General features: G+C 52.6%; 1 protein-coding gene across 3 annotated transcripts; it reads right to left on the bottom strand.

The window, feature by feature from the left end:
• Positions 1-3,761: 3,761 nt before the first annotated feature.
• On the bottom strand, positions 3,762-10,316 carry ZDHHC12 (zDHHC palmitoyltransferase 12). Of its 3 annotated transcripts, none has more exons than XM_075834162.1 (5): positions 10,165-10,316; positions 9,483-9,619; positions 9,301-9,393; positions 5,683-5,849; positions 3,762-5,236 (listed from the first exon to the last, which is right to left on the bottom strand). In XM_075834162.1, exons 1-5 carry the CDS (start codon positions 10,259-10,261, stop codon positions 4,921-4,923), a joined length of 810 nt encoding a protein of 269 aa, XP_075690277.1. In that variant the 5' UTR covers positions 10,262-10,316; the 3' UTR covers positions 3,762-4,920. The 3 variants fall into 3 exon arrangements, with proteins under 3 accessions (XP_075690277.1, XP_075690278.1, XP_075690279.1); XM_075834163.1 differs by having other exon boundaries at positions 5,683-5,846; XM_075834164.1 differs by having other exon boundaries at positions 9,301-9,387.
• Positions 10,317-11,835: the final 1,519 nt, after the last annotated feature.

Raw genomic sequence — 11,835 nt, 5'->3', positions numbered from 1 at the left:
GTGTGTGGGGGGGGTGTGTGTGTGGGGGGGTGTGTGTGTGGGGGGGGTGTGTGTGTGGGGGAGGTGGGTGTGTGTGGGGGGTGTGTGTGTGTGTGTGGGGGGTGTGTGTGGGGGTGTGTGTGGGGGGTGTGTGTGGGGGGTGTGTGTGTGGGGGTGTGGGTGTGTGTGTGTGGGGTGTGTGGGGGGTGTTGTGGGGGGGGGGTTGTGTGTGTGTGGTGTGGGGGTGTGTATGTGGGGTGTGTGTGTGTCGTGCGTGGGGGGCGTGTGGGGGTGTGTGTGTGGTGGCTGTGTGTGTGGGGGGCTGCGTGGGGGGGTGTGTATGTGTGGGTGTGTGTGTGTGTGGGTGTGTGCGTGCGTGGCGCGGTGTGTGGGTGGGTGTGTATTTTGGGGGGTGGGTGTGTGTGGGGGGTGTATGTGGGTGTGTGGGGGTGTGCGTGGCGGGGGGTGTGGGTGTGTGTGTGGGGGTGTGTGTGTGTGTGTGTGGGGGGGTGTGGGTGTGGGGGGGTGTGGGTGTGGGTGGGGGTGTGTGGGGGGGTGTTGGTGTGTGTGGGGTGTGGGCTGTGTGTGTGTGTGTGTGTGTGTGTGTGTGTGTGTGTGTGTGTCTGTGTGGGTGGGGTGTATGTGTGGGGAATTGTGTGTGTATGTGGGGTGTGTGTGTGTGGGGCTGTGTGTGCGTGGGGGGCTGTGTGTGTGTGCGTGGGGGGCTGTGTGTGTGGGGGTGTGTGTGTATGTGGGGTGTGTGGATGTGTGTGTGGGGGTGGGGGGGCTGTGTGTGTGGGGGTGTGTGAGGTGTGTGAGGTGTGTGTGTGTGAGGTGTGTGTGTGGGGGTGTGAGGTGGGGGTGTGTGTGGGGGGGGGTGTGTGTGTATGTGTGTGAGGTGTGTGTGTGGGGGTGTGAGGTGGGGTGTGTGTGTGGGGGGGTGTGTGTGTATGTATGTGGGGGGGTGTGTGTGTGTATGTGGGGTGGGTGGGGGGGCTATGTGTGCGTGGGGTTGTGTGTGTGGGGCTGTGTGTGCGTGGGGGGGGGTGTGTGTGTGTGGGGGGGGGTGTGTGTTTTGGGGGGGGTGTGTGTGTGTGGGGGGGGGTGTTGTGTGTTGGGGTGTGTGGGGAGGGGTGTATGTGTGGGTGTGTGTGCGTGCGTGGCGGGTGTGTGGGGGGGGTGTGAGCGGTGTGTGGGTGGGTGTGTTTGGGGGGTGGTGTGGGGGGGTGTGGGTGTGTGCGTGCGTGGCAGGGTGTGTGTGTGTGTGTGTGTGTGTGGTGGGTGTGTGTGTGTGTGTGTGTTGTGGGGGGGGGGGTGTTTGTGGGGGGTGGGGTGTGTGTGGAGGGGTGTGTGGGCGTGGGGGGGGGTGTGCGCGTGGGGGGTGTGCGTGTGGGTGTGTGTGTCTGTGTGGGGTGGGGTGTGTGTGGGGAGGTGTGTGGGGGGGTGTATGTGGGGGGTGTGTGTGGGGGGTGTGTGCGTGTGTGGGGGTGTATGTGTGTGTGGGGGGTGTGTATGTGGGGGGGGTGTGTTGGGGGTGTGTGTGTGGGTGAGGGTATGTGTGTGGGGGGTTTGTGTGGGTGAGGGTGTGTGCGTGGCGGGGTGTGTGTGTGTGAGCGGTGGTGGGGTGTGGGTGGGTGTGTGTTTGGGGGGTGGTGTGGTGTGGGGGGGTGTGGGTGTGTGCGTGGCGGGGTGTGTGTGTGGTGGGTGTGTGTGTTTGTGGGGGGGGGGGGTGTTTGGAGGGGTGTGGGCGTGGGGGGGTGTGCGCGTGGGGGTGTGTGTGTGGGGGGGTGGGTGGGGGTGTGTGGGTGAGGGTATGTGTGTGGGGGGTTTGTGTGGGTGAGGGTTTGTGTGTGGGGCGTGTGTGTGTGTGGGGGGGTTGTGTGTGGGTGGGTGGGTGTGTGGGGTGTGTTTTGGGGGGGTGTGGGGGGGTGTATGTGTGTGGGGTTTGTGTGTGGGGGGTGTGTGTGTGTGTGTGCGTGTGGGGGGGGGGGGTGTGTGTGTGTGTGCTCGTGGGGGGGGTGTGGTGTGTGCTCGTGGGGGTGTGTGTGAGGGGGGGTGTGTGTGTGGGGTGTGTGCGTGGGTGTGTGCGTGTGCGTGGGGAGGTGTGTGCTCGTGTGTGGGGGGGTGTGCGTGTGGGTGGGGGGTGTGTGGTGGGGGGGTGTGTGTGTGGTGGGGGGGGTGTGTGTGGTGGGGGGGGGTGTGGGGTGGGTGTGTGTGGGTGGGGGGTGTGTATATGTGTGGGGGTGTGTGTGGGTGTGTGTGTGGGGTGTGTGTGTGTGTGGGGGGGGGGTGTGTGTGTGTGGGGTGTGTGTGTGTGTGGGGGGGGGTGTGTGTGGGGGGTGTGTCTGTGTGTGGGGGGGTGTGTGTGGGGTGTGGGTGTGGGGGGTGTGTGTGTGCGTGTGTGTGGGGGGGTGTGTGTGTATGTGGGGTGTGTGTGTGTGTGGGGGGCTGTGTGCGTGGGGGTGTGTGTGTGGGGGGGGGTGTGGGGGTGTGTGTGTATGTGGGGTGTGGGGGGGGGTGTGTGTGCGCGTGGGGGGGGGGGTGTGGGGCTGTGTGTGTGGGGGGGGGTGTCTGTGTGTGGTGGGGTGTGTGTGTGTGTGGGGGGGTGTGTGTGTGTGGGGGGGTGTGGGGGTGTGTGTGGGGTGTGTGTGTGTGGGGGGGTGTGAGGTGTGTGTGTGGGGGGGGTGTGTGTATGTGGGGTGTGGGGGGTGTGTGTGTGTATGTGGGGTGTGTGGGTGGGTGTGTGTGTGGGGGGGCTGTGTGTGTGCGTGGGGGGGGGGGGTGTGGGGCTGTGTGTGCGTGGGGGGGGTGGGGTGTGTGGGGGGGGGGGGGTGTTGTGTGTTGGGGTGTATGTGTGTGGTGTGGGTGTGTGTGGTGGGGTGTGTGTGTGTGAGCGGTGTGTGTGTGGGTGGGTGTGTGTTTTGTGGGGTGGTGTGGTGTGGGGGGTGTGGGGGTGTGCGTGCGTGGCGGGGTGTGTGTGTGTGTGTGGCGGGGTGTGTGTGTGTGTTTGTGGGGGGGGGGGGTTTGTGGGGGGGGTGTGTGTGTGTGGGGGGGGGTGCGTGTGGGGGGGGGTGTGGTGTGTGTGCTCGTGGGGGGTGTGTGAGGGGGGTGTGTGGGGTGTGTGTGTGTGGGGGTGTGTGCGTGGGTGTGTGTGCTCGTGGGGGGGTGTGTGTGCGCTCGTGGGGAGGGGGTGTGTGTGGGTGTGTGTAGGTGTGGTGGGGGGGTGTGTGGTGTGGGTGGGGGGGTGTGTGTGGTGTGGGTGGGGGGGTGTGTGTGGTGTGGGTGGGTGGGTGTGTGTGTGGGTGGGGGGTGTGTGTGGGTGGGGGGTGTGTGTGTGTGGGTGTGTGTGGGGGTGTGTGGGGGTGTGCGTGGGAGGGTGTGTGTGTGGGCGTGTGTGGGGGGTGTGTGTGTGTGGGGGGGGTGTGTGAGTGTGGTGTGTGTGGGGGGGTGTGTGTGTGTGTGTGTGTGTGTGTGTGGGGGGTGTGTCTGTGTGTGGGGGGGGTGTGTCTGTGTGTGGGGGGTGTGTGTCTGTGTGTGGGGGGTGTGTGTCTGTGTGTGCGTGTGTGTGCGTGCGTGCGTGTGTGTGTGTGTTGTAGCGATGTGCATCAATATGCCTCGAATTTTCTTTTCATAGAATTGCACGCCCCCAGCCCTTGTTGTAGGATGGTGCTCACCTACCCAATGTCCAGGCCCTGACACTCGCTGTACGGTGAAGCTGGGTGATCCACCCCTATAATCGGGCCCTGATCCCCTCCCTCCACACAGAGTTCGGTGAAGCATCGTGACCACATAAGAGATTCTTTATTAAATCCAAAATTGCTGTATAAAACTTGCAGCAAATATAAAAAAAAACAGTGCAATAATCCGGCCAGGATGATGTGCAGCGTCGTGTACAAAATAGACGTCTCCAGCGAGACAATAGAACAGAATCTGTATGATGAATATTCCCTTTACATAGAGGAACCTGCTGATCGGGTGCTCTCTATAAGGTGTAGATTGTCTGTCGCTACCCGTGTGATAAAAAACACAATGATTTTGAGGTCCTCGCCATTTCCATGCACGGCTGCATTCACACCAGAATTACAGAATTTTTTTGTTGCAACCACTGCGTTAAAATAAAGCAACTTTACAAATCGTCTTTAATCAAAATCTACCGGTTTGTGTATACAGCTCCCATGCAGACTTATGTCTCCATGCCCAGACTACTAGCATACCTTGGGTGCAGTAATGAATTACTCCTATCCCATTATTGCCAACCCATAGAGGGGGAGTACCACTGAGCTGGAGTCGGGGGTTTGTGTAAGTCCTGATTCACATTGCGTTATTTTTCTTCTATAGAAAGTAGCGATGTACCCCACTGTGCCCGAACTCCCTGGGCAGAGCGCTACTTAAAGCGAAGTGCTCGGGTATGTCCCTGATATCACTGTCCATATACGCAGTGATGTCAGGGGTTTTCAACTACGGAGTCTCTAGCCAGAGCATCGCAAGAGATCTGGCCGGGGCCTCCTGGGTTGGGAAAGCCCTTGACGTCATTGCCCATATATGGACAGTAGGATCTTAGAGATGCTGGAATCCCCAGCCAGATCGTCGGCAATTATCTGACCACAGATTCCGCTCCTGGTGAATCTATATATGGACAGCGACGTATACACAAAATGGCAGAAGATATTTTAAGCAAAACTATTTGTAAAGTTGATTAATTTTTTTTTTCATAAATTGGCTGCAAAAGTGGACATACCCTTTAAATACTTCCCATGCCTGATCTATAGAGACCAGTGCAAACCTCCACTAATCTTTATATACAAGCTAGTCCATTCACATTGTCCGGCGTGGAGCGGGATCAGTTATGAATATTTTGGAGCACATCTCCAAAGTATAGTAGTGCCTTTTTTATACAAGAATGTATGGTATACAGTCAATTAGTTTTGTTCTGGTCCGGTCTCATACTGGGTTATAAGTGTCTCTGAAATAAACCCGTTCCCAGACCACATTACCGCACATACAGAAGAAGCTCCAGAAGTTGCGGATGAGGCCCCTGTCAAAGGGGTTAGTGTCAAAGTCACACTGCTTCAAGTAGGAGATGCGATGGTGGGACATGAACTCCCAGGTGGTGACATTGCAGGAGATGAGGTACAGGTGGATTACAAGCAGCAGTATCACCACAACCGTGACGACGCAAATCACAATGAAGGCCACGAGTAAGATGATGTTGTCACGCAGCCACTCGCTCCAGGTTAGCGCAGAGTAAAATCCAGACCTATACATAGAGAACGCATATTTTTAGCAGTCTGAGCACTAAATTCCCTACGTAGACTTAAAATATAAACTGCCGGCTGCCCGCAGCCACCACTAGAGGGAGCCTGCTGCATACTGATGTTCAAACAGTATGCATCAAGCTCCCCCTAGTGGTGCAGGCAGCCAAATGGTTATTTACCTAATCTGTTTAGGCAGAAGATTTGTATCAGAAAAACATATATTATACTCCGGAGCTGCATTCACAATTCTTGCTCACACATGTGCAGTTACTAACCCATTAGATCTACCTTTTTACTGTGTGTTCAGCTATTAGGGGAGGGTTATCCCCTGCTCAAGAGCAGCCTAAGCAGAGAACCCCTTTTTTTAACACCAAAGAAACCTCTTGGTGACCTCCACCCCAATGACCACGCATTTATATCGTTTGGGATGTAAAATATTTTTTCTTACCAAGCGATGCGGAAAGCCCAGAGTAGCACCAGCAGCTGAAGAGCCAAGTACAAGATGAAGACTCTGTGGTTCTTCTCTCCAACACAGTTCTCAATCCAAGGGCAGTGGTGATCATATCTCCGCACGCAGCGCTTGCAGGATTTGCAGTGTCGAGCCCTCATTGGCTGCTATGGGATGAGACGAGATTATTCAGTTTATATCGTTCCGCCAAGTGTGACGTCAGTAGCCCCATGAGGTGCAAATAGCGTTCTTGGTCCTTTAAGAAAAAGTCATGGCGACACGTCCCTCTCTTCTGAGCGCAGCTCAGACTCCTGGGATGAAGCTGTAGTCCGTGTGATCGCTGCGGTGGTCACATAGGATAAAACGTCATCCCAGGAGCATGGGCTGCGCGCGGAAGAGAAGGACGTGTCGCCATGACTACGGCCGGGTAAGTATAAGCTCTTTTTAGTCATTTGCGCTCATTGCTGTGGAATCGTAATGTTTGTCGCAACACTTGGCTCTTTGTTGCGGGTTTTACCTCCCAATTGAATTCAGTGGGGAAACCTGCAACAGAAAAGCAGCGAAAATTAACACGCTGCAGATTTTAAAAAAAAAAGCACCGCAGGTCAATTTATGAACATTTGTTTGTCTGATTTTTTTTCCCGCTGTGTGAATGACATCCACTTTATGCTACTGGATTATGCGGCAGATTTTCCGTAATGAAATCGGCTGCAGAAAATCTGTAGTCGTTACGCTTCGTGCGTCCTTACCCTCACCTACAATTTTTACAAGTAGGAGGGACGCGGGTAATACGAGAAAGCGTTCCCCACGGCTGCTGTAGCAGGGATGGCATCTGCGGAGAGGGGAAAGGCCGTTATGATGGTCATCAGCAGGTCAACAAACTTATTCTCTCCCCTTTGACAGAGTAAAGATGATAAGAAAGTAGTCGGGCAGAGCAGCCATATCCGATACGGTGATACTCCTTGCCACAGCGCCCCCTAGTGGTGCACCAAATTCACATAAGGTCTCCCAATAAATAAAAAATACAAGGATGCAGAATCCGCTCTTCTCCTGCAGGAATCCAGAATACGCGGAGCAGCCGGGAACGCCGAGGCATCTATAAACACGTATTAAAGAGATTCACGTCATCTCCTGAAGAACATCCCGTCAGTGCTAGGACGGAGCATTACACACAGCGGCCTATAGGGGGGCGCTCAACCCCTTACATCACATCCGTGTTAATACAGTATCAATACATGGAGGTGTAAGCAGAGTCACGCCAGCTATGCAGCAGACCCTATTAGCCGTGTTTTAAAGGGGTCGTCCCACATGGCATATTACTAGGATATGCCATCCATCGCTAATCAGTACCCCCTCCCATGGAATAAGGAGTTTGCTGCCGCACTATGTGGCTCCGAGCGCTGCGCAGGTCAGGACCTCACCTGAACGGGGTGGAATTGCAGTTCTCTGCACAGCGCCTGAAAGGGAGAAACCTTGGTCCCTTTGTATCAGTGGCGATCCCTGCGGTCGGACCCCCACTGATCAGCAAGGGATGGCATATCCTAGTCATTTGCTGTCACTTGACAAGATCGGAAAAGCCCTTTACATTGGTCGTCATCTCGTCGCCATTAATATGCCCCGTGCGGAGGTATCCAGTTAAAAAACAAAAAACGTACACGTTTTTAAAAATGAAGGCATATGGGTGACGTATGTCTAGAATTCACATAAACATCAAGAAGAATCATCAAGAAAAAAAGGGTGGAAATTCAGAATATTGGGGAGCCTGTAGTGACCTCTGGCAATGGGCCGGCGGCTGATATCAGAAAGCAAAGGAGCAGTTAGCAAGGACGCTGGATGGACGTACACGTGCAGTCAGACATAAAGAGCCGTGCCGGCAGAACTTATACTGACAATATGTGGCGTTACACCAGGAAGTCCGAGGCTGATCGCTGCTAGACATTGGGGTGGCGTTAGTAAGGACGCCTATCAGATCCGCTCGTTACAAGTGAATACGAGCGTTACGTCTACAGCACCACCATATAAGACGGACTGCAGTCCCACCTACTGTCACTTATTATTTTAACAACTTTATAATATACTTTGTTTTAATTTCAATGTTATTCCTGATCTAGTCCAGCTCACAGCTGAGAGTTTGTTATCATGTATCTGTCTAGGCAATACTCTACTTCCCCAACTCCAGACTGATAACTGTTACCTACATTGTAACAAACACTCAGCTGTGTGAGGACTGGGCCAGGACCAGGTTTTTCAGCCTCTAACAAGAATGTTTCCATTCACTGACAGCAAGCAACAGGAAGTAACACAGTCCAATGATATTAAAGTGAAGAGCAGCACCAAGTTAAAACCCAAAGACAGGCGCAGGTAAATGATAAGGTTTTGGCTACCAGGAGCCACCACTAGGGGGAGCTCACTGTATGAAGTTTTACACAGTTATATTTTAATTTAAAGAGGCTCTGTCACCAGATTTTGCAGCCCCTATCTGCTATTGCAGCAGATCGGTGCTGCAATGTAGATTACAGTAACGTTTTTATTTTTAAAAAACGAGCATTTTTGGCCAAGTTATGACCATTTTCGTATTTATGCAAATGAGGCTTGCAAAAGTACAACTGGGCGTGTTGAAAAGTAAAAGTACAACTGGGCGTGTATTATGTGCGTACATCGGGGCGTGTTTACTACTTTTACTAGCTGGGCGTTGTGTATAGAAGTGTCATCCACTTCTCTTCAGAACGCCCAGCTTCTGGCAGTGCAGCACTGTGACGTCACTCACAGGTCCTGCATCGTGTCAGACGAGCGAGGACACATCGGCACCAGAGGCTACAGATGATTCTGCAGCAGCATCAGCATTTGCAGGTAAGTAGCTACATCGACTTACCTGCAAACGCCGATGCTGCTGCAGAATCATCTGGTGCCGGTGTCCTCGCTCGTCTGACACGATGCAGGACCTGTGAGTGACGACACAGCGTGATCTCTCGAGAACACGGCTGTGTCTGCACTGCCAGAAGCTGGGCGTTCTGAAGAGAAGTGGATGATACTTCTATACACAACGCCCAGCTAGTAAAAGTAGTAAACACGCCCCGATGTACGCACATAATACACGCCCAGTTGGACTTTTACTTTTCAACACGCCCAGTTGTACTTTTGCAAGCCTCATTTGCATAAATACGAAAATGGTCATAACTTGGCCAAAAATGCTCGTTTTTTTAAAATAAAAACGTTACTGTAATCTACATTGCAGCGCCGATCTGCTGCAATAGCAGATAGGGGCTGCAAAATCTGGTGACAGAGCCTCTTTAATACTAGCTGTATAAATCCCTATGGAAAGAGCTCCCCCTAGCTGCGACTCGAAGAAGTATTATTAGTAAGGATCATTGCCTCCTATAAACAGCGCCACTCTTGTCCATGGGCTGTGTCTGGTATTGCAGCTCAATGCTATTCATATGTATGGAGAAAAGCAACCCTATCCACCTGAATGGGGTTAATATATTAAGCTGCAATACCAGACACAGCCCATGGACTGAAGTGGCGCTGTTTCTGGGGACGGACGGACAGACTTTTTTTTCCTAATCCTGGAAGAATAATAGACTACTAAATATGGAACATTGGTCAAAGTTTCCGCACCTTTAACAGGCAGTATCCGCAGCGCCTCATCCGTACCGCGGCGGAGTTCAGTGACACCGTCTCCCGCTCTTCATTCGCTGGGAAAGGCTGATACTGACAGAAGACAATAGCGTTATTATTCCTATGCTCAATGTACAGCAGTATACGACCACGTGAGACCCCCAATAAGTAAAGAGTTTCACCTTCTCATCAGAGTCAGTCAGTACATAACCCGGGTCCATAAGGGACACTCCATAATACAGCGCCATGGAGCATGTGACCATCAATACAAACACCAGCGCCTGCAGATGCCGCCAGACATCCTCCTGGGGATAAAGATCTAAAGGGGAACAGAAAGGGTTAAAATAACTAAACCAAACTACAAAACGCCAACGTACATGTAACTTACTGCCCAGGCCTGCGCCACAGGCACGTCGAGCCCTGAATAATTTCTTAATGTATTGTCATATTTTTCGGAGCTCTATTTTTCTGATACAAAGCTCCAAATCCCCTGCATAAGTCATTGAGATAAATATAATTCTGTATCCGCACCCACCACTAGATGGCGGTCACTGCATATGGATTTATAAACTCAGTAATATAACAGTGTACAGGTAGATCTAAACTCCCCCTAGTGGTGGCAGCAGTGAGGCGAGTCTCTAACCTCTACAGTCAAATTCCTTTAATCCGGCATTAATATGGTATGGAACCCAGCTTTCCCAGAAACTGATCTTCCTAAAAACGTGAGAGAAGACGCCTGACCCACTGCGTAGTGATGGAACCGTGAACCAAACGTTATTACCGGCTGCTGAGCGTAGACGAGACCATGGGCGCCTCAGACAGAAAGGTGAGGGGGCAAATGGGGTGATACCCCCAGATACTTGCCAATGTCATGCAGGAGCAGCACCAGTGTCACCCCGACGGTGAGCAGCGTGTGCACCGTCCTAATCCCGCAACCGGAGCCCCACACGCTATGAAACATGACGGCTCTAAGACCCCGGGTATCCGCCCTCCACCCCAGCCCGAAGGCCGGAGAAACCAACCCGGAAGACACGAGCAGGCTGCGACACGCGGAAGTTAGTTACCATAGTAACAGAAGGGATTGACCTGTAGTGCTGCGACTCTGATTGGTTAGCTGCGGAGGGAAGTTATTGGCCACTTGTATATCTGACCAATCACTGCTGATTATCGCGTTATGTATCGTAAACTGTGTGAACTGAACGTTTATACAGCCTCGCCCGAGTATACCAGTTACATTGTGAAATGCATGTGCCCCCATAACAGTGCCAGCCAGAGTCACCCTGCAACAGTGTCAGCCACAGTGACCCTACAACAGTGCCAGCCACAGTGCTCCTATAACAGTGCCAGACACAGGCAGCGACCCCACAACAGTGCCAGCCACAGTGACCCTACAACAGTGCCAGCCACATTGACCCTACAACAGTGCCAACCACAGTGACCCCACGACATTGCCAGCCAGTGACCTCATGGCAGTGCCAGCCACAGTGAACACATGACAATATTAGCCACAGCTCTGTGATCCAAATAAGGCTTTGTTCACACTTGCGTTGTGTTCTTTATTTATAAGAGAAACCATGACGCATAGTCGGATCCGTCGCACAACGATTACCACCGCTGCCTGACGGACCCCACTGACTAACAATGGGGTCCATCAGGTCCTGCTGAGGTGTCCTTCGTTGTGACAGGAAAAATAGCGATGTATGCCGCACTCCTTTTCCTGTCAAATCTGACGCAATCTGCAAAGGAGGCTCCGAACGCAAATGTGAACATAGTCTAAGTGCCGACAAAAAGAGACGGCGAGACCAAAAGTATCACATGATAGGAAAATAACCGGCCCCTGAAACGGAGAAGAACAAGATGTTGGCTAAATCCACAATACAGCATTTCAGCTCACAGCACGCAGCCCTCCACTTATTGTCTGCCTGGAGGGACCACACTGGAATGGGCAGGAGCGATGTGCTGCAGGAGCGATGTGCTGCAGGATAACCGTGCGTGATATCCTGTTGTGGCGGAGACTCACTGCTGCCCTACTCTAAATTGGATTATAGCGACCAATCACATTGATAGAATTACATATCGCTATATACAATTTCCTAATATCCAGACAGCGCCTCTCCCTGTACAAAGAATGCAATGCAGACGCTGTTAACCAAATAGTTTATGGCAGCCTGTATTCTGTAACTGGAGGCTGGGAAGCATCCCTCAGCAAACCACAACAGCCTTTATGAGCAGTGCAGACTACAGGCTGCATTTGCAGAGAATTCATGTTCTCCACAGTCCTACATGCTTCTTATCAAATGACTACAGTCAAATCACCGTAGACCGCCACCTGATAGTCCGGAAATTCCGATAGTCGGGTACTGGGATTGTGCGGACATAACCACTTATGTGAAGGAAATAAAAAGGGATAGTAGTAGATTATATGTTTGGTTGTTTTATTTTAGGCTGCAGTTTTCACTGCAGGTGTCCTATAATCCAGAGCATTTGATAATCCGGAATTTCTTTACTGCAGGTGGTCACCAAGCACAAGACATC

Source organism: Rhinoderma darwinii, chromosome 8 (assembly GCF_050947455.1).
Source record: "Rhinoderma darwinii isolate aRhiDar2 chromosome 8, aRhiDar2.hap1, whole genome shotgun sequence".
In the NCBI taxonomy this organism is placed as follows: domain Eukaryota; kingdom Metazoa; phylum Chordata; class Amphibia; order Anura; family Rhinodermatidae; genus Rhinoderma; species Rhinoderma darwinii.
Note: the sequence above shows the minus strand (reverse complement) of the source record. Positions and strands in the feature narration are given on the sequence as shown.

Excerpts from the sequence above, each read along its gene's own strand:
- ZDHHC12 (XM_075834162.1), bottom strand. The coding sequence starts at position 10,261 with ATGTTTCATAGCGTGTGGGGCTCCGGTTGCGGGATTAGGACGGTGCAC. Across the intron at positions 5,850-9,300 it reads GCGGATACTGCCTGTTAAAG|CAGCCAATGAGGGCTCGACA; the intron begins GTGCGGAAACTT and ends CTCATCCCATAG. Across the intron at positions 5,237-5,682 it reads TGGGCTTTCCGCATCGCTTG|GTCTGGATTTTACTCTGCGC; the intron begins GTAAGAAAAAAT and ends CTCTATGTATAG.